General features: G+C 41.3%; 1 protein-coding gene and 1 long non-coding RNA gene across 5 annotated transcripts in view; both read right to left on the bottom strand.

The window, feature by feature from the left end:
• Positions 1–22891, bottom strand: part of LOC128503499 (uncharacterized) — a 289541-nt gene that overhangs the window by 694 nt on the left and 265956 nt on the right. The window lies entirely within an intron of this gene.
• On the bottom strand, positions 362–22753 carry PFKFB1 (6-phosphofructo-2-kinase/fructose-2,6-biphosphatase 1). Of its 3 annotated transcripts, none has more exons than XM_053473593.1 (15): positions 22470–22753; positions 13204–13329; positions 10233–10329; positions 9342–9408; positions 8460–8534; positions 7331–7387; positions 6975–7096; positions 5562–5769; positions 4721–4867; positions 4382–4486; positions 3968–4097; positions 3813–3875; positions 3054–3118; positions 2669–2809; positions 362–424 (listed from the first exon to the last, which is right to left on the bottom strand). In XM_053473593.1, exons 1-15 carry the CDS (start codon positions 22492–22494, stop codon positions 365–367), a joined length of 1488 nt encoding a protein of 495 aa, XP_053329568.1. In that variant the 5' UTR covers positions 22495–22753; the 3' UTR covers positions 362–364. The 3 variants fall into 3 exon arrangements, with proteins under 3 accessions (XP_053329568.1, XP_053329567.1, XP_053329569.1); XM_053473592.1 differs by lacking the exon at positions 22470–22753 and adding an exon at positions 15161–15612; XM_053473594.1 differs by lacking the exons at positions 2669–2809; positions 22470–22753 and adding an exon at positions 15161–15592.

Genomic DNA, 22891 nt, shown 5'->3' with positions numbered 1-22891 from the left:
GGTCTTATTGTAGCAGCCAATAGGATAGTCCCGTCAGTGGTAACTTTCCGGTGGTTTCTATAGGGATAAAACCGGTTTAGCCTTTGACCCAGGTTCACTTTTTATACACGACCTTCAATATTGTATATGACTATTTCTACCAAGTAACAGGCTCAAAATTAAGTCATTATCTCCCATCTTTTGCTTTCTAGCGGTTAAAGATTTCACAATTTTATTCTATTCTAGAAATAAGGTTCACGTTTTCTTTTCATTTTTCATGACCTTTTCCAGTCTCCCAGATCCCTGACGTTATAAGACAGCAAAAGGTAGAAATAAAAAAATTAAAAAACACTAAAATACAACCATTAAGCTTCAATCAGTCTTGTTAAAAATGCTCTGGTACGGTCACCAAGGCTTCTTCCGGGTCTCGCGATACCTCTACGTTCTGGAAAATAAAAGCAAAATGGAAAAGTGGTGAAGTTAAAGGTTTTTGGATCTCCTTTAATACATTGGTGAAGATTACGAAACTATTAGGATCACTTTTTGAAATCAAACGGCTTCCGTTGCTCAAAACAATAAAAAGAGGAATAAAGAAAAGGAAATAAAGAAAGGAAACTGACTATTGAACCGTCCCGTTGAGAGCTCATTTGTGCGTACTATAACCAAGATTTTACAAAACAAAAAGGAAGGGACACCAGACCTTAGGGTTAAGCTACAAACACAGGAGCCTCATTAATGGAGCCAGGAGAAGCCTTGAAGCTGCAGCTACTTGGTAAGAAATATAGCCATGTTAGGATTAGATAGAACTTGCCAACAATTGGGGTACTTTGGCACAGTGGCAATATACGGCCATATAATGTTGCAGAAAACCCCGATATGTATGCTTTAGATGCTTTTAAATAGTATTAGTATATATATATACTAATACTATTTAAATAGTATTAATATATGTATACACACATTATATACATATATATATAAATATATATAATTCAGATACATGTGAAGATGTTTTTATGATTGTCTTTTACTGCAAAAAGGCTGCAATGTAGAGAAATAGGTAAAGAAAACCAACTCCTTTGGGGAAAGAAAAATATGAGAGCGAAAGACACTTTGTTAAGCGTTCCAACCATTTGGGTCAAACTTGGATATCATTAAGCTTACAAAAATGCTGAAATACAATGCTAATAAATACAAATACAACACATTCATTTGGTCCATCTATGAATCTGGTGAAATGGTAGCATGCGTTTGATAATATGTATTTCCTTAGCCGAATATTAACAAATATTCTGTCTTGTCTATACAGATGAAATGCGTCTCTTGGCCAGAAGATGGAGCTCTTGAGCACTTAATGGTCTACTGTCCTATATGGTAGATAAGAGGAGTAAAACATTAAAGTTTGGATCCCCAAGTAAAGTGAAAGGAACTTGTTAAAATGCTTGACTTTGACCCAAGCAAACGCTATATTTGTTTTGAAAGCACGTGTCCCCGGCTGCTCCCACACTATATTCGCTGAAGGGAGGTTTGTGTTTGAACTCCTTTACTCCACTATACATTTTGATGGTCCAATTCCAGGGGTTGTGGAGCAGGAACAGCTTAGTTGGCCCTGTATAGCTAAATCAGTGAGATTTCTTTAGTTTTCTCATCTATTGAAGTATGCATTATACAGGGCCAGCTCTTGTATGGAGAACCTTTAAGGTGTAGCCTAGATGTGGGTGGCAAAGTCTGCAGATACTCTCAGATAAGAGTGTTTAAACCTTTCTGAAAATCCTATTCATTTATATCTATCTGCTGGAGATTACAAGACAACAGGCTGGGTAATCCGATTAGCATTTCAAAGAGAGCCTAGTGTTCAGCAGTGCTAAAACCACGGCCAGGGTTAATGTATGCTTCCTAAAGGCATCTGTACCGCATCATGCAGAATTAGTACGCCATTGACAGCCAAAATATTTAAATTAATTTTAAAGCAGCCAATTACCATACCTGGAAACTCCCAGAATTTTACAGTAAAAGGTCACACAGCCTGGAGCGGATGCCTTCGCTGATTTAGAGATACCTACCATCCCAATTTCAGCATCTCGCTGATTGGATGAAATGGATGCTACCCTTATTGATCCATGACAAAATCGTCAAAACGAGCTGTTAAGGGGTTCGGCTCGTCCCGAAAGCTCCCAGGTATGTCCGTTTCAAAAGCAAGTCTCTTTAACAAGATGCTTATCGATGCCACACAATGCACTGGAACCCTTAGATGCAACTCCCCAAAACATCATCATCTGTAATATAATAGACCACAAAGTGTTCCTTCCCACCGGAGTCACTCTAGAGACCGCTAGCCAAGATGCTTGACAAGAATATATTTTAGGGTCACTAAAAATAAATTTTCACAATTTCCAGCACAAAAAAACCCCTACGTGCTCTAGTAACTGGAAATTACACAGGCTGACTTTGTTAGATGTAAAGGTCTGCCACAGTCTACTTAGATCTGTTGGCACGATAAATGTCAACAGATTACATTTTCACTTAAACCTCAAAAAGTTATCCAGCTAGCGTCCACTAAGGAAGCGAGACCTAGAAATAAGAGTATTGGGGTGGGGGCTGATACTATTGCGGTGCCCATTAAGAATTAGTTGGTGGCTTGCATTCTGCATGCGGAGCGTGACGGGCAGGTGGAAGACACACCAGTTACCTGCAGGTACAGCGATTTGCACAGAGAGCCTGACAAACCCAGGTCTTTCAAGCAGGGCTTTTTGGTGGGCTCTGGGCTAGCTAAAGGTACGGCACGATAGTGACGATACAGAGGAGCCTCGCTGGGCTTTCTGGACAGATGCTAAAAAGCATGGATGGAGGAGCAAGAAAAACGGTGTGGTTAACACATAAGATAGAAAAGTCACTAAAAGAACAAAAAATAAATAAAAAAAGACAAAACAGAGCAACGCACCTGATCCTGTCCATCCAGGAAATAAAACGGCATAAAAAGACACACAAGACAGCATGTGGAGCACAGAATACACTGTATAATGTATATAATGTAGAGCTGCCATTTCCCTTATAGCAAGTATGGATTTACTCACCGACGGCCTCTCCCTATGCGTATTCACTGCTTCTATATTCAGGTATATGGATTCCACTTTGCAACCTGCATCGAGAGAAAGAATATACAGAAAATTAAAAAACAAACAAAAATAAAAACACAGACCATATACATTCAATAATTAGAATATGGCATGTCCTAAAAAAATAAATACATTATGTAACCAGCATTATAAGCACAGGATGAGTCATGACCATCTCAAATGTGACCATTTAATGCCATGGCAAAATTCGAAATAAGGGGTAGTTACCATGGAAACCAAGAGACTATCCCATGCACCAGAATTTCTATTAATATTTCAGATTATTTTTTTCCTTTAAGAGATATTACATTTTTGCTGTAAACAGATGGTAAAAGGGAGAACATCCACGCAGGCCCCACAAGGCGATCTTCCAAGTGCATGCGTCATCTACTGCAACTATGACATTCTCCATGACACCGGGACCTCGTTCAGCCGGCTGTCAGCGTGGTGACATGTAGTGGGTTGGTGGTATTTATGATTTATAGAGCTCCATGTAATACATTATACACATAGTAAAGCACAATACTACAACAGACTACTAATAATGCTGAATGCCCCCAAACAATCACAGGGTATGGATGGGGCCAAAGCAGCCAAGAAGATTCCTTCAACAACAACAACAAAAAAAGCCGCAAAAGAAAAAAAAAACAAACAAAAAAGAAACTAATAAGATACAAATAACGTAACTTCTGAAGAATTGTGATTAAAGTATCTCACCGTATGCCACAGGGGTCAATTTCAACACAGTGTGAAGAGGACATTTCAAATATGGCAGTTCACCTAGAAAAGAAAGAAAGGAAACTTATCATATAGATAGGGGTGTGAAATCACACAAACTTGGTCTCTTATTAACGTAAAGTTGGTTTGGTCACCTGCGCTTTTGTCCAGGAAGTACGCCAGCAGACATCGCATGACAGCCTGGTGACAAACCACCAAGACATTCTCCTGACGTTCCAGCTCCATAATCACCGGTTCAAGCCTCTGTACTAGGTCCTCGTAGGACTGTGGGAATAAAACAAGGGAATTCAGACTTTAACCCAATAAAGAAAACGATGTACAGGGGTTAACACAACACACATTCTGGATATGGTCACACCGAGGACACAGTTAGATATAGTAGTACCGAGCAGGAGCAGCCCATTCACTATATTACTTCTACAGAACACATAGACCCAACACCCACCGGCACCAGAAGTGCTTGCCTTCATGCGTTAACGAGAAATCCAGTCCTACGTAAAATGCCACAATATCTCATGCATCATATAACATACAAAACAACAACTTACCTCCCCCTTGGGGTATCTGTACCGGTACTTGTCCTGATCTCTCAGGGCAAATTCTTCTGGATAGTTCTCCTGTATCTCTTCATACATCATCTCTTCACACACACCCTGCAAAAAGATAAGGATCAACCCTTTAAATCATGAGTTCTCTTACTCATCCACGGGATATAGAAGAATCAACAGAAGTCATAGTCAGCTGGCACCAAGCCTCTTTACATGCTCCCCACCGGTTGACTTGCTACAGACCAGATGAAGGGACGTGTTGTCAAAATCTGGCGTCGTTGCTGGTAAGCGAGCGCAAGCAGAGACATCTCTGCCAGCTGAGACAAGACCATTACTCACCGCGTCAATTTCATTCAGCGCCTTCCACTGCTCGTACGGGACACCCAATGCTTCTGCCGTCTGGATGGTACGTTTCATATGACTCGTCCATACTTTCAGGTCTGGAATCTCCTGTGACTTGACAAAGTTACCCAGGGAATGCGCAAACTATAGAAACAAAAGAGAGGAGCGGTGAATACAAGCAAAAGGCACTGAACAAACAATTGTGTCAACCAGCTTCGAAAAACTCCTGATAGTATAAGATTCCTAGCTTTAGGCTATGCTAATGTACTAATAGGATCATTAGGTTAACGATGGAGAAGGGGAGACAGCAAATTCTGGGGGATGTGTTGCAGGACAATAGAAGAGAAATGTAAATCATAAGAGTGAGGCTAAACAAAACGTGCACTCATTCATCCAAAACATACAGGAGATGTATACATATATGCACTACCTTCTAAATATATTACAGGTAATGAAGTAAAGAAGGTTCTCAGAAAATGGGCTCTCCACTTACCCCCAACCCCATTCATTCATCCACTAAATGAAAGAATGAAAAGGAGAGAAAAGGAGTAATAGAAGTATTGATAAAATAAGATTTAGGCCACATTAATAATTCAAATATTTTGTGCAAGAAGCACTTCATCATGGGCGTCTGAGAAACTATAGTACTATGCAAATGCCATTTACACACACACTCATATACATACACACACACACACACACATACATACATACACACACACAGACTTTTTTTATTTTGTTGGCCCTCCTTCCATTAGTAGATGTGGTGCCGTAGTTGGCCGTAGTTAAGTTGTTATTAATGTTGTCTTTGCAAAGACTGAGGTGTTCATAACTTCACCTGCTTGCCACGTGGAGACAGCCCAGAGTCCCCTCCAATCCTCCCCAGCAGATTAAGTTCACTCTCTCCATGCCGGCACAAGTAGATGGAGCGTGGCGTGACGTGGATATTCATGAGGTAATACACCGTGCGACTCTGGATGTGGTCCTGAACTCTGTTCACCAGGAAGCGACTCCCAACGTTAAAAATTTTGATGTACGAAAGGTCACTGGAAGAGAGGAAATTAGATGAGAGGTGGTCTAAAGGCCACGAAAAGTAATAATCGACTTGATTTCCCTTAACAAAACATACGGTCTGGCTCTGCCTGGTTAATGAAATTCTAAAACAAGTAATAAATCACAACGTGTACAAGAGGCAAAAAAATAAATGACCCCCGAAACAAAAACTAGGATGTTCTACCCCGGAGGACACAAAGGGACCTAAGATACCACCAAGCAAGACCAAGGAGAAGGTTGAGCTGAACATTGAGGAGGGGGGGGATAAATAAATCATATTGACAATATTTTTAAATATGACATCACCTTGAATGTTATATGACACATTAACCGATTTTCTTCTTGGGAAAGTACTTTTTAAAAGTGAAAACTCGTATTTAGTTGCCCCCCCACCCCATCTTAAATAAACACGCATCACCAAACCCTCTGCCCGGACAGATTACGGGTTTAGCACACAGGTGATAAATAAGATTCAAATAATCTGTGTTAACATAAGAATTCATCTATGTGGCAAAAAAACGTGGATCAAAATGGATCCATTCATGGTTAGAACTTACGGGTTAGTTGGAACGTGGTGATCTGCGTAGCCGTCTTATTTGGCACTAAACATCGACAGACTGGACGGATGAGAGTGATCGAGACAGAAACGCCTCTTACCCTCCTCTCTCCTGATCCAATCCTCCCTGCCGCCAGTCCACTTATTACCTTGGACTTTGCTTGACGGGAGGCGGGGGGGGGGGAGTGAGCCACAACCCTGTGCAAATATCAATAGCAGGCAATAGAAGTGGGATGGGGGGGAAGCCTACGATAAATAAAGAGATTCCTACGATAGGGATTAGAATGTTTTGTATGATGTCATCGGATTTAAGGGATGTATTGTTTTTGCCTCATCCGGGCTAAGAATGACTGATTCTATTTTTCGGTTACCATGATAGAATTGGCAAATATGGGGCATTTCTGGAACAAAGTGCCATATCTCAAACAAAAAGCATTACCCATTTTAAGAATAAAAATTATTTTTTTTTATGCAGAGGGAGGGGATATGTTTTTTTTTTGTTTGTTTTTTTAAGAGGGACTGACTACAAAACAACCAATTTGAGTCTTCTGCCACATTACATGTTGCCTCAAAAAGAAAACCAAATCAGACCATTTGTTTTATTACAGGTTATGCCCAATGTATCTGTGCATACTGGGATACCTGTCCAAGTCATCATGCAGGGGCTCGTAAGTCATCTGATAACACTCAATCCTCTGCAGGAAATCCTCCACCACTTTCTCTCGATCGCAGTCCTTGTAGTCGGGGCTGGATATTTTCACTTGCTGTGGCAAAGCAAGAAAAAAGCGTTAAGAAATGCTTAGTGTATATTATATAATATATATATATATATATATATATATATATATATATATATATATATATATATATCCATTAGCCTTCGGGGTCTTCATAAGAGTTTCTTGGGCACATGCCCAGAATTCACCCTAACATTAAATATTACGCACCTGCATCAATTACCCTTTAAGAAATGTTATAATAACCATATCAACCCTTACCATGATATTTTCGGCAATGATGTCAGGGTCGTCGCATATCGATTCAATGAAAAATACCTTGAAGGAGAAAAAAAAAATATATAAAATATTTGCATCTAATTAAAAACAGTCACCATCACTGCAATTAAAAAATTGCACCAACGTGGTGATCTATGGCGCTTAGTGCACCTTGGGCCATATGTTCTATGTTAAAGTGGCGCACACCCATGCATACACACACCGATGGCTTGATGAGTACAGATACACACAAGGACCAGGAATACTCTAGTGGAGCTTGAGCCAGACCTAGGCACTGGGCTTAGGGTCATGGTGCTCCACTCAGCTATACTCCACCATCTCAGCCCCCTAGGCATGGACCCTCATTACATACATGGTGGGGCCAGCCATCACCTCCTGTTCCCAACTAGTTATTTTGTATTTTAAAAACTATTTTTAACAAAGATCCGAATATTAAAAAAAAAAACATATACTCTATTGATTTTTGTTGTCTGTAAAACACATTTAAGTTACTAATAGCCCAACTGCACGATCTTGTTTTCTGTATCAGTTGAATACAAAAGAAACCGGTGTGTTAAGAGGGGGAGACCAAAGCCACACAATGTTCGTAACAGTATCACATTTCTAAAAAACAAACAATAAAGAGGGGGAATACGGAAAGGGGGAACTGCTGCTTCCGCAGCTTTTAGCAATAACTATATTACATTACATTTATTTTGAGAATCACGGTAATGCTTTTGAGATATTTAGTTTAAATATAGTCTCATGGAAGCCGAGATAAGTTAATGGGCGGTAATATATGTTTCACCATGTCTTTTAACCCCTTAAGGACAATGGGCGGCCCCTAAACCCATTGAAAACATTTTGTGCACTGTGCATTTTGTGTACAGTTAAGATTATTATAAGATTATTATAATATAAGATTATTATAATATAAGTTGGAGTATATCTGCACATACACACATCTCTATAATATACATATCTACACATCCATCTTTCTCATATATATATATATATATATATATATATATATATATATATATATATATATATATATATATATATATATATATTATCGCTTAACAATAAACACTATTTTTATTTTGTGTACAGTACACCCCAAATGCTATACCTTGTACCCGTGCTCCTTGGCAAACTGGAGAATGATGGATCTTCTCTCCCTCGTGGTATTCGTGGCATCAAACACCTGGAAATTAAGTGTTGGTCACAATTCATTAGTTTGAGGGACAGCTGGTTCTTTCACTGAAAAATTCATAACAAGCTTTTAAAGTTGTTCTAGTGAGGTCCCGATTTTATACGATTTATAGATTTTGTTCCTGCTATTTATACAGTGCCAACCATTTCCTAGCGTCTCATTAAGCACTGGAAGTGAGAACGAACATCTCCTAATGACAATTTCCCAAATAAATAAAAATCAATACAGATATTAATGGTGCTCATTAACTCGGTTGTGATTTCTTTTGCCCTTCACAGGTTCAGTCAAAGTTCGCTGTAAGCATTATAGGGAGATTCAATGATTATTAGATTTATGCAGGCCTGAGGCCTTCAAATATATATTACAAACGCCTGATCCTCCCCAGTTTAACATGGTTACACAGACTCATTTCTGATCTGAAATTATTCTTGTTCTGAACTAAATTGCTTCTAATGCATTAAAGATGTGGAGAGGAGGTTATCCTGAAGTAAATGTAGCCTCCTCATAAATGATAGTGTCCTTAATACAGTTAATAACAATGGCAAGCAAGAGAAAGGCATGGCTGCAATTACCGTGACCCTTCTTTGTACTACAGACGTTCACTAAGACACTAGTATAGTCAACCAACAACTCCAAGATCCTCAGTCTGCGAGCCAAGATGCACAGGCTAACCAAGGCTGATGGGAGCTCTTACTAGCTGGAGAGCTATACTGCTGGACTTGTGGACCACCCCTGACCTAAACAGACCCTTTTGTAGATATGTATGTATAGGACTAGGGTCTCAGGAGGCTTACTTACCGCCACGTGTCCTCCCTCCTGTGACAGGTAAGTGTTGACGTCCCTCAAGGCATTTAGTGCACACTGCCTACAAAGCAAAGGCGTTGGTTAGATTTCAGCGTCCTCAACGTCCCTCTCGCTATTCTCAGGGGAAAAAATCCTTTCCATAGATGATCATACCTGTGAGAGAATCTTTCAGGGCATTTCTCGTGGTAACCTTAAAGTTATTAGGCTCACCTTGCTCTGGTTATCGTACTTACAATTTAATGGAAAGCACAATGAAAAGCTTCATGTTTCTTACAGTGGTACAGTAATAATGTCGTGGAAATTAAGTATGATGGACACAAATAATGGGGCCGTTACATGATCCCAAATCAACAAATAAGCACCTAAAATCAATGTTAATGGAATAGAACAAGGTCTTCAAAATCGCACAGAAACCACTCGGATTAAATAGAGCAGGTCAACATCTCAAGGTTATCCCTAAAGGGCTCACAGATTCCGAGGATTTCCAAACCAAAAAGTTATTTTTATTTACTACAAGAAAGAATTAACGGGAATTCTGCGGTTACTGGGCCATAGAAAATTCTCTCCATGGTCAGTATCCCATGGGGACCTCCAATGGTTTGGAGATCTACAGAACCTTCAAGTCTACGTAAAAATACGAAGACTTGTTTTCAAATACATTTCCAACGGCACAGGAACCAAGTGCTTGTAGTACGGATTCAATCACATATCAGGGGCGTCCAACGTGCGGCCCTCCAACTGCTGCAGAACTATATCTCCCATACTCCTCAGCCAGCCCCTTAGCTGAAAGAGCATTATGGGAGATGTAGTCCTGCAGCAGCTGGAGGGCTGCACGTTGGACGCCCCTGGCATATATCAACGTATTTATCATTACAAATAACTCACTTGCGTATCTTCATGGCTTCTTGGTTGTCTGGACGGAAAAACTCATAGCTTTTGTAAGTTTGCACAGCCTCTCGGCGATACTGTCCAACGTTGAATACTGAGTGGAGTAGACAAAAATGTTAAAGATAATTAGCATGCCCCTCGTGTTATGCAAAAGGTTAGCGTTCATCGATTGACTTTGACGTAAGCAAGAAGGAACAATGTACCAACGCGTTCGCACTGAAAGCAGTGACCTGAAAGGGACTATCAATACAACACGATGGTCAGAACCAACACATACGATCAATGTTATCTATCATTATACATTGTAGACCCTTACCCAAGGCACAAGGCTTGGGGGTCTCTCACACCCACCCACAGGTATTTTATTGTTATAATTATGCATTATTAGGGCATATTATGCATTATTAGGGCATATTATTCAGGGTTCATCCCACATTATATTTTTCAGGGCAGCGGTTGGATTCTTGTAGGCTTATTTAGTGTGCTGAATCCCAAATCCTACATTTTATGAGCGTGACAGATCTATGCGAAATGGGTGATCCCACGAAAAAGATAGTTTCAAATACAATGTAGCACTGCGTTCTGGTTCACAATGTTCCAATAAACTTGATCTATCTGGAGGTCGCCACTGTAGACAATCATGTGATGTTTTGGTTACGTTCCAACGTCCAACACTACACTGGCTCGATTCTTTATGACAATGCTACATCTCCAAAACACACTACTACCGGGTCTCCGTGTTCATCCGATGATCTCTGCTTGTCCCGTCCTCCGTTTTCTAATTCTCACGCACGCAAGATTTCTCAAGGGCTGCCCCTATCCTCAGGAATGCCCACCCCGGCCTTCAGTCCTTTTAAAAAATACCCACTTCAAGGACATCTACAAACGTACATGTCCACGCCCTACCTCCATTATTCCTTTAGCTCACCCTTCCTAGCCCCTCTCCCGCAATCCTTATCCTAGTGGGGCTGGTCCATCCTTCCTAACGGCACTTTTACTGATTGCGCAATACACCCCAACTCCCTCTAGATTGTAAGCTCCTTTGAGCGGACTCTTCTTACCTCTAGTCTCTGGAAGTAAATGATTTTGTTATATATTACTTGTTATGTCCCTTTTACCCATCGTACAGCACAACAAAATATGATGGCTATATAAATAATAATAATAAATAATAATAAATAAGTCTATTCCCATAGAAGGTCCCTTTGGATGATTAAGATAGAGATCTTGCTTACCAAGGTAGTATGATAAGAACTGAGCCTGTGTCTTGTAGATTATAGCAGCTATGCATTCTTTTAAGTGTTTAGATCTGCTATCTTGGGGCAAACAGTGTACTTTGTGAAAATACCGTAAATAAATACACAACCCTATTTACTGATACGCATTATTATACTGTTTACATTAGGAACGTATATGTATTGGCTCAGCCTGCAGGGGCAAGAAAGATAACATCAGGTAAACGTATCCGTTAGTTCTGCCACCTTATTTACCAGATCTCGGGTTTCAGACGGTTAAAGGTGATGTCCCACCTACTCTGCTAAATTTAAACAGTCCCGGGAATTACGTTTCTCAGAAAATGCCGGATGTGTATTTCTTTCATGTTATCGTTGGTATACTCATACAAGGTTATTTGGCTGACCTGCTGTTGTGTACACTGTCAGATATAATATGCATATGCATATGCCTGGAAATCATATTATAAAATTTAAGAAGTTAAAAATACTGAAGAGGATTATTTGCATAACATACTACACAGATTTTCAAATTACCTAACCATTTGGCCCATCTGGTCTGCCTATTTTTCCTGCATTTTATTAGCCTATACCACTTCTGCTGGGAAGCTGTTCCATTTATCTAACACCCTCTAACACCAGTAAATCTCTTTAAGTTACATCCAGTACCTTTTTTCTCTAAGTAGACCTTTATTTCTTAATCAAAAATTTAATTTTTTTTTTAATTTTAGTTTTTATGATCATCCGTAAATGCTTTCTTCTTATACATGCAAATGCCAAAAGTTATTTTAAATTGTATTTTTCCTATTTTTATTTTCCTCCGGTGTTGATCTCAGATCCATCACTTTGGAAAGGAAAGCCGTTGAAATCGTGTCTGGGTAGATTGCCCGAAACAATAGAAGGCAAGATTTTAACAATCATCTCTAACATCCTGCGAATCGTCTCCCGTCATTCAATGACTGGAGCAGAGAGGAAGATCCCAAAGGACAAGCGATCAGCCGGCAGGCAAGTAACCCGGAGAAGAACGGCGTCAACATATTGTTTACCAAACAAACTATTCCTAGACAACAATATATTAACTCATTAATACAAAGCTTTTACGATTTAACAAAAAATATTATTCTTGCGCACGCTGACAGTAGACGTGTTCTGGAAGATATGGCATCATTCAAACACCCCATACCTCTAAATACATAAAGTTATAAAAACATTCATGATAGAGGGACGATATCTTAATCATAAATCAAGGAACAAAATAAGGAATTAATAGAGACCTAGGATTTAAATGGACAATAGATATGAACCTTTTAAACAGGGGAGGGCTGGCGATGCCACACTAGGTGGGGAAGCCAAGCTAAATAGCCCCCTAACAAATTCAAATTATTGATAGGATCTTGGTGTCCAATAACACGGAAAGGATCCAGTAAAGGGGTAAAGGGACCCTTTGCGTGGCTTTTATTGTCACTCAAGACAGTCCTAACAGCTAAAGTAACAAAATATCCTGGTAATGGTCCAGACTCTACAATCTCCACTGCCTCCTGGCCAACACTCTTGCCTTCAGGTCTTTTTATGCCAAGCACGACCTTCTTCCTATCCCATGGTTTGGTGTTTTTACACTTTTTTTTTTGTTTTTAAAGATTTCCTTTAAAATATATACCCTGATATAGTAGAGAGTTATACAGTTCAGGTTATGCGAACTTTATTCCTAAATAAATCAGGAGATGGGGTTAGATCACCTTTAGTGGGTGTTCCGATCCAGTTGAGGTAGCGGGTGAGCTTCTTGGAGATGTAGGTTTTTCCGCGAGCAGGAAGGCCCACCAGTATGATCATCGTAGGGGAGTTGGTGAACTGGGGGATAGAAGCTACGGAGAGAAGAGTACGATGAGGAGGATCGACAGTAAAACAGCAGGCAAAATTATTTTATATATCATTAGCAGTTGGAAAGCTAGGGGTTTGACCCCAAATCCAAAGGTGAACACAAGCAGGTTCTGAGTGGAAAAACATGTTTGCTGCCAAGCTAGTGGGTTTTCCATGAAGACCAACCCAAGACTCATACAGAGGACCTCCACGATGATGACGGGGACGGAACCCGCATTGTTTTTCAAGAACCAGTGAAGACAATTATGGTTTATTTCATCATTCCAACAACTTTTAATGGACCCGATATCAAGCAGTGTGGCCCAATTTAGGAAATTATCTAGATTGTGCCAGCAATTCCTTCTATACATTCGCTTACACAATGCATAGGTAAACTGGCGTCCTCATTAAAGCTCACCAGTCATTTCCCAATGTCTTATAAACTTTAAAGGCCAAGATAGCGTTTTTTTTTATTAATATTATTATTATTTATAAAAATGCAGTTCTAGGGCTTACCTCTTGTGTTGGCTAACCCAACATAAGTACATGCGCGGGTATAAAAAGGAAACGTATACAATTTCTAGATCAACCCCCCTGGCAACAGGTTGTAGCATTGAAGGGTCTGGTAACCAACAGATGCCACCACTGGACTAACCAACTTGGAAAGTAACCAAAACCTGTTTTATTTTGACCTAGAAATATGACTAAAAAGCAGGGAAAACTGTCCATATTGATTTTTTTGAAGGTTTTTTTTTTTTTTTTTTTTTTTTTACTATGGATGAACCCATCTCATTTGGTCACCATCATCACGTGGCATCATTTCCAAACGGACCCACAAAGTGATGTCTAAAAGGAGAGCAGTTAAACGGTTGTCAGTGCGTACAGAACAGATATAATATTTTAATGGCCATAAAGTAAACTGTGTTTAGGTGACATGGCCCGTTAAAAGGCTCCATAAGCAGGCACATCTTTGTATAGAAAGTACAGCGAACTACTCTTTGTAGGCACAACCTTTGATACCTCAATATTTTAATGGTTAACTTAACCCAAAGTACACAAGATACAGACGGAGTGAGAGAACAAGCTTGTTAATTATTATTACATATATTATGTTATAAATATCAGCACTATAAACATACTTAAAACAAATTCGGGCAATAAATAATAATAATTTTTACATTATTAGGAAAAATCAGTTGTTCCAATCCCTTTACTGGATCGATGCAACCTGTTTTTTGCACTATGAACAATGATCTGGTATTCACCAAAATATTTGTTTATATAAAAAGTGTTTTGCAACAGAAAAACCTGACTATTTCCTCCAAAATGCATAAATATTTTCAAAATATAAACATTGCTACGCTATACTGTCCGATGCCCACTTATCAATGGACACTATACTTCTACCGATCGAACACGGCAAGCAGTTATAATGTACCAGGAAGAATACTGGGTCAGAAGAGCTTGCAATCAAATCAAACTACAGGTTTCCTATACAGATGTACAGATGTAATGGGTAGTACCCGGTATCCCAAAGCAAGTCTTTAGATGCTGATATTTACATATCTGCTCTGCTTAGGACAGGGTTAAAAACTGCTGTGTGTAGTACTCACAGGGAGGGGTGGTAGTGGTGGAGGTGGTAAGGGTGATGCACCACAGTCATGGAAGTGGAGGGGCTCTTCTAAAGTGCCCACCACCAGTCCAAAATAACAAAAGGCACTGGAGAGAGACTGCATCAGAGCCATTCACCAGCTTGTTCCCTCCCCAGTAAGACTTCCTCGTTCTCTCCCCCACACTCCTTGCCCCATTTTGCCCCTCTGATGCCCCCACACTTACATCCCCTCCTCTGCTGCAGCCTCTCGCATTGGTGGGGGATCCAGATCTTCTGCAGCCTGGTCTGGGTCAGCTCCCTCAGCCTGTCAGCCATCTGCTGCTTGGGTGTCCTCGCCTGCTCCCTCTGGGCTCTGTCCCCGTTCTGCATGGTCAGGGCTGAAGTGGGTCACTTTTTTTCTGCCCAGTCTGTCACCTGACCCAGCCGTGCCGTGTGCGTGGATCGGCGCGTGGAGTGGGGAGACTGCCAGATGCGGGCGAACTCACAGAGCACAGGCTGGGAACAGACCTTCCCTCCCTCCCTCCTGATCAGACACTCAGCCAAATGGGAGGGGCAAAGAATCAGGAGGAAGCCACTCAGCATAAGCCTCACACTCAGCAGGGGGCTGCTTAGATTGCAAGCTCCTGGGGGCAGCAGGGGCTGCTCAACTAAGTCACTGTGCACTTAACTGTGTGCCAGTTTATTCTGATCAATCATCTTGTTTAGAAAGGCGACTGTGCATTTATAATCCATCCCTGAGTCATGGACAGGGTGCACATAACTAAAAGCCAATGGGAGAACCTAGGATCATTACAGCCTATGCTCATGCTTTAAGCAGGGCAACAATATTTGTATAGCCCCACATTAAGAACATATATATACAGTATGTAGCCATGTAACTACTTATAAAGAAGCTTCAATAAACATGTTGTGTAGTATCTGTGCGGGTCCATTAGGGTAGAATGTGGCAGCGCCATCGTTTGTGGGTAGGTCCATGTCACACTCTGCCCAATGTACGCAGCATCGCGGTGTCACACTCTAGCCACAAACACCCATCAGACCCAAAAGCCAGTTGTCAAGAAGTGGGCATCTGGACTGGCGGAAAAGCCGTCTGTTGGGACATTGTTAGGGCAACTGACCATTGGTATGGCACAAAGATCATCAAGTACAAGTCATGGCTACTGGTCAAAACACCAGATCTATTTATTTAAACACGGAATTTAATAGCAGATAAGAACCATTTGGTGCATCTAGGCTGCCTATTTCTCCAGCTGTAAACTTTTTAAGGTTTATTCTGTCCTTGGTTGTGTCTTCTATTGAGAATCACTTTCTGTCTACCCCATGTGTTTAAATTCCCTCAAAGTATTAGCCTCTACCACGGTTTCACTTATCTAAACCCTTCTTGTATTGAATCTATGCCTCTGATCCTTTGGTTTTAGACTGTGACCTCACCCTAACATCTCTCCTCCAATAAAGATGATTCTCCCATTCATGAGGTTTCATGATATTTAGGGTTTTTTTTTTGCCTTTTGAGGAAACAAACAACCTATAAATGATGGTCCCTAGAAAAAAGGTTGTGCATTTCAGAAATCCACTTAGAATAGGCTTGGCTGGCCATTGAACATAAAAGCCAAAAACTCTCATTATTGCTTGTGTGGCTGTTCCAACACTTTGGTGTGCAGCCTCCAGAGTGGTGGCCGCTCGCTGAAAAAGTGTAAGAATGTAATGCGCGGCCTCACGTGTCCAGCAGGTGCCAGCGCCAGGGACGAGTTTAATCCCTGTCTGCTCCACCAAAGTTAAGTGAGAAGACAATTTGTAGACTAGGGTTGGCAAAAATCTTATAGAAGTAAATGTAGCATTTATGTTATTTCTGTAGTATTGTATGATTCCATTATGTCCATATCCTATGTGTGATATGGGAACAATTAAATCACATGACAGCACAGAAGCTCCTTTGGCCAACAGAAAAAAAAGATCTCAGAGGAACTCAGAAGTTCCTTTAGACAGATATCAGATTTTGCATCTTCTTTCAGGTTGTACCACGTTTTATGACTTTCTGATCCTAAAATGTGTCCATTAACACACCTGCGCAGACAACATAACTAAAGACGGACTCATACATCAGACCATAGGGGAACACAAGAAGACATCCTATAGCTCACGTAGGTGTCTGTAGTTTACAGTCAAGGTGGGCTAACCAGATGTCTTTCATCAAGTCAGTTACAATACTTCAATGTAGCTAGAAACCAAGAGAGGACATTGCTTCGAGAGAAGGAGAACTTTGATAACTACAACACTGATGCCACAGAGTGAATTCAAGAATTACCCAGACACATTACATTGATTTTAGATTGTAAGCTCTTTGGAGCAAGGTTTGTGTATATAGACACACATACACCTTCTGTATTATTTATGGCATTGTTGAAGTAAGTGGGTTTTTCTCTATTGTTCAGGGCTGCATAATCTTTTAGTGCCTAATCAAAAAGACAATAGGTTGGCAGGCTGCTTTTCAACAAAAGGGTTGGAAGTTAATGTCAGATGACTAAGAACCAAAGCTTTTGTCAAAGATCTTGTGTTCACAAGCAGATGTGCTCAAAAGAGCACTTTTTTTGTTTTTAAATGGGGGGTGGGGTGACTTGTCTCAACAGATTCTTCTTCACTTGGCTGCACGGATCCTCACAGGGTCACCTTACACTTACTTTATGAAAACACCCACTTATGAGCAAGCACTTAAATCTGATTTCAAGAGTCAACACGCGTGGACCACACATCCACCCAACCAATATATTGGGGTACAGGAGGTCACAGCAACAGTGAACGGTCCATCATGCGGAGGTCATAGCACCAATGGAGTAGATGACTTCCAAGAACAGTCAATATGCAACGTGAGGTTTAATTGGGTTGGGGGAGGGGTATTGAAATTCACTTCCCACCCATTACATAGGACAGTTAAGGACAGCTAGGCACTGCAATGCCATGCTGCTAAGTATTGAACCCCCCCCCCCCAAAACCAGTCTCTATAATATGCGAGATCAGGAGGCTAGCTGAAAGGATTTAGGAGGGCCCTTCTGTGATGGGTAACATGCCAGGGATGCTGCAGATCTAAACTCATCCCAAAAAGTTTCTTGCTGGAAATTTGCCAGTATTTGCCTTTCATAACGATTTGTGCTTCACTATTCATTACGAAGGGCCAAGGCTGGCAAGTTTCTGGACCGGTATAATACATAATTCAGTAGTAGATTGAAGATTTAATTATGCATTATACAGGGCTAGTCAAACTCATCCTGCAGCAGAGGCTCAATGGGCCTTCATATAGCATGGTGAACTCCCATATAACTCTCTGCCAAACTCAACTGTCCATTTAGTGAACTGACCCCTTACTTTTACTGTTGCTCTGGGGTACATTGGTTGGGTCAATGAGGAGCCACCAGTTGGATACGTGTGGCCGCTCTTATATCCAGCACGCTGCGCATGTACATCATTTAGCGGCCATTGGCCTTTAAACTTTTCTTCTTCAGTCCGATCCTGAACAGCCACCTTTAAATTCTCTAGTCTCCTTTTGATTAGTTCCAGCCCCCATTGTGCGAAACTTGATTCTTTCCGGATTTGTAATGGGGGCTGAGGTGAAAGAAATGAGGATAGGAGGGGGGGGGCATCAAAGTAGTGCTAGCTTTGTCACAGATCTCTTCTTCCCAGGAGGTAAAATAAATTTGAAACCAAATTTCTCCCCAACACTTACGCTGCTTAAAGCAAACAGTACGCACTATGGGAAGCTTTAATAAACGAATTTAGTTACACCGAAAGCTGGAAAAAAAAAATGGTAGTAGACAAGTGGAACAACCTCCCATCAGAAGTGGTAGAGAAGAATACAGGGAAGTTAAACATTCGTGGGATAGGCATAAGGCTACCCTGAAGCTAAGAATCTAAGACAAGACCAAGGACTGATTAAGGTCCTTCACAAAAATAAATTGACAGACCTACTATGGTTAATTTGCTTACCATGATACCGAGCGCAATCAATGCCTTGTCTGTTGAACAAATACACTTAAAAGGGACACTCCCGGCACATGTACTTTAAATCATCTGAAGGCCGAGAGGGCCGTTTACATTTTCATGGTGTGCCAAATCAAAAAGCATGGGGTGATCCTGCAGAAATCCCCTAAATGGATTTGCCCCTTTGCCCTCCGCTGCTATTTTCCATGCCATGTGATATACTTGCTGGCTCCAATAAGTAGAGGAAGTAGTCTAACGAGATCCCGCCACGTGAACTTTCCTGCCATCGAATGGCTCTTTCAAGAAAATCGTTATGACCATGTCTTCGCGTTCCGGTGCCCCAGTAAAAGAGGCACCCGGCAGAGTCCCCTAGTCAGGGGTGATTAAGTGGACCTGGGAGAGGGAGTGTGTGTATGTACAGTATGCGTAAGTGTATGGTATTAGAGTGATGTCAGTGTGTGTGTTGTGCAGGGGGGGGGGTGCAGAAAATACCACACCGAGGCACCACTAATCCTAGGCTCACCCCTGGACCATTGACAATGCATATTAATACAAAGTGATATATTAATGCAAAGTGATTGAATTTTGTTTGCTTTTGTTTTGGGGGGAAGCTGTCTGGGGGATTACACGGTCCCTTTCATTGTTAGTACATTGTGTAAATGGGATCTATTTTTTATTTATATAGCGCCAACAATTTACAGAGCTTTCCCACAATCCATACATTTAAGATGTCTGACAAAACTAAAACTGACTAAGAAGAGTTGATCCATTAGGTAAAGAGGGCCTTGGCTTCCAATCTCACAATGTATAAGTGGTTGGTTACAGTGCTTGACCTAGGACCGTGCCCCCAGTTGCCTCTCCCCCTGTTGTCAGTGTCCAGGTACTATAGCTGCGCTCCTCTAAGAAACATAGCCCCAGGATATAACGCCCTATTCCAGCAGCGTGCCATATCTTAAAGGCGGCCAGCAGTGTGAAGGCTGTGTTGAGTCGGCACTAAGTAGGCCGGTTGGGGAGATCTCCTATGTAACCAGCAGGCCACCAGTGGGGCTTCCCACCACATTGTGTACCAGGAGGACCTCTACCCCAGCCCAGGATACTAGTTACATATATAGATACTTATTATCATATCTGGATACTTTCTAAATGAAGATTCTATGTAGCGACAAATGGCTCTACTACTAGTTGTCATGGAAACCTTGACGTGTCATTGTTTAAAGAATTCCTCAACGGGGTCACCTGCATTCAAGCAGGCATGTCAGTCATAACACACTGGTAGCAAAGCTCCGATTGGAAGTGTTAGATATGATTACAGCAGTGTACAATAGGAAGGTGCCAGCTCCAGACTGTGAGTCTCTGAGAATCTGCCCCTAAATGCTGAGATCGGGGCAAAAAGAGTTCCCAGGTATGCTTGTTATAGGCATCTTATCGCTGCTTGGCGCTCTGGCACAATATACAATATATTACAATATACAGGCTAATTATGCTTCACGTATACACAGCTTGGGCCGCAGGGACGCTGTGATTGCTGGCATTGCCGCCAACAATATCTGCAACTAATTATTGGCGTGCAGGCAACCCGTCACCGGATAATTGCGCTCTCAAGTATATTAAAATAATCCACTAGAAGATATGAGATTTGATTCTTTCCTTTAGAGGTTCAATCACAAAAGACATTTTACATTTTGGTTAGTTTCTATGGCAACAACAGTGCCTGCTTTTGATATGACAAGTGTGCCCAGCAACAACAACAAAAAAAAGACAAAATTTGACAGGATAAAAAAAAAAAAAAAAAAAAAATTAGAAGCGGTTTCTAAAGCTGCACTTAGTAACAAATACGGGATTAAAAGCAATTTCTGCCACCTGCTGGCTAGACTGCCGGGAACAAAGACATGAACTTGAATCTGTACTTTTATTTCACCCCGATAAATTACCCCAGGCCTATGCAAGTAGCCAACAAGTTCTGACACAAGTTTAACATTTAAAGGGATACTCCATGCATCATATGCACTTTAATGCATGGTCCCTTTAAATTTGAGAGGGGGGTTCTGCAACCAAGTACACGCCACATAGCCACGCTCTTAGGTGGTAGGTAGGGTGTCTTCAAGCGCACCATCAACAAGAACAGGCCTCCTGGACCTGGTTAACCTGTTTATTCACTAATCGGTCCATCCGCAGACGAGTTGAGCGTTTTAGGCCGAGATCAGGTCTGCCCTTAGACCTGACCCCTACAGAATACATACATACAAGGTTCCTTGAGAGCTATCTCACCAATTCACCAATACGTTATAGGGGCCACAACTCTGTCCTGCTTAAAGGACCAACCAGATGGCTCCGTTAAGTAGGAGCATTGCTTTCACTCGCTCTACTCCTTATACGAAGGAAAAAGGTTGCCCTTTTTGAGTGGATTTTAATGAATAAATGAGTCATTGAAATAACGAACTCACCTGCAAACCCCTGGTTTAGCAAATACACCCTTTAGTAGACCGCCAACAGTCCATGCGTAAAAATGGCTTTGTTCTCGGCTCCTGTTGTGTCTTTATGCATTAATGTACATTTGTTACATGGTAATTGTACAGCGCTGGGTAATTTGTTGGCACTTAATAATTAAAAAGGTAATCATTTAATCCCCCAGCAGAACCAACCGGCTGCTAGCCATTGTTTGTTGGAGGACACGTTGTGGTATAAACTAGAAGACGTTTGATGAGCTGTTGGCATTCCATGTGAGTGAACAGACTCCAGCTTACATTAACCTATTCCATGCCAGATAAATGCTTCCTTACACCCACCTGGGACCCTGAGACTTTTGAGATATATTAACCCTTAAAGAGCCCATCATAAAGATTCTACGCAGACAATTCATTAACCGAACGGGTCTAATACCGGTTCTAGTGGAAACCTCGACTTGCCATTATTCAAAAACGTAGACATCATTGAGCCACCTGCTTTCAAAAAGGAATATCAGCCAATATCATACTCCTAGCAAAGTCCTAAATGGCAGTCTTATATATGATTACAGCAGGGTAGACTAGGAAGAAGACTGCTTCAGACCGTCTGCCCCTTTACCTTGAAGTATAGTTAAGAAATGACACCTTAAATCTTATGGCCGTATTACAAATAAATAAATAAAACAAAATAAAAAAAAGTGCCAGGTTTGGTGCTATAATATCACATAGATGTGTCCCAAATTAATCTATTATAACATGTATATCCTACAAAAAAAAAGAAGTGTACAATTCTTGTTAAATATACGGTATTTCCAAAAGCAGTAGCACCCTTTGGGACGTTGAAGTGCTCCTTTGTCCGGTTTCTAATCTTAACTGTATCAGTGCTGGACTGTACACCTTAGCGGGGACAGCGTTTCGAAATAAACAAACATACTGCAAAAACACACACATACGCACGTACAGCCGCACACACACACACTTCCTGACAACACACCATCATCATGACAACCTCCCATTCTGCCCAGGCACCAAAAAGCATAGAGTACAGAAGAAAAAGAAGAAATAAAAGAGCCCTGTGGCAGCTAGAAGACTTTTTGCCTCCGTGATCACCTCTTACCTGGGATCATGTTGCTTCCCTGCATTGTGCTCTGGAAGGAGAGCCCTGCACAAGCTGCAGCTTCTCCGGGCTGAGAGAGGTCAGGACTGACATAAAGGGCTGACCTCCAGGAACAAAAATAAGAGCAGCCGCTGCCCTTTCTGTTTCACTGACATGAGCTTAATATATTCCCCAGACACCTGCTCTCCTTACTGCGCTCCCTAATCCTCTGGCAACTCACAGGCGATCAGCTCTCACACCCATCGCAAGCCTCAGGCCAGCTCGCCCTGCAACAGGCTGGGGATATAAGGTGGCTGCAAAACTGGAACTGCAGCTTAAAAAAACGAGGCATGCTGGACACCTTAACCCATTTGTTGCCAGACTGGTCTGAAACCATTGTTTTGCTCAGGAGAAATTTTTGCTAGTTACGAAGAACACTGTAG

The sequence above is a fragment of the Spea bombifrons genome, chromosome 8, assembly GCF_027358695.1.
Source record: "Spea bombifrons isolate aSpeBom1 chromosome 8, aSpeBom1.2.pri, whole genome shotgun sequence".
In the NCBI taxonomy this organism is placed as follows: domain Eukaryota; kingdom Metazoa; phylum Chordata; class Amphibia; order Anura; family Pelobatidae; genus Spea; species Spea bombifrons.
This window is presented reverse-complemented; position numbering and strand designations above follow the sequence as displayed.

Coding starts and splice junctions, on each gene's coding strand:
- PFKFB1 (XM_053473592.1), bottom strand. CDS start 15,305: ATGCAGAACGGGGACAGAGCCCAGAGGGAGCAGGCGAGGACACCCAAG. Junction 8,535..9,341: donor AGGAGGGAGGACACGTGGCG/GTAAGTAAGCCT, acceptor CTTAATTTCCAG/GTGTTTGATGCCACGAATAC. Junction 4,098..4,381: donor ACAGATACCCCAAGGGGGAG/GTAAGTTGTTGT, acceptor TTATTCCCACAG/TCCTACGAGGACCTAGTACA.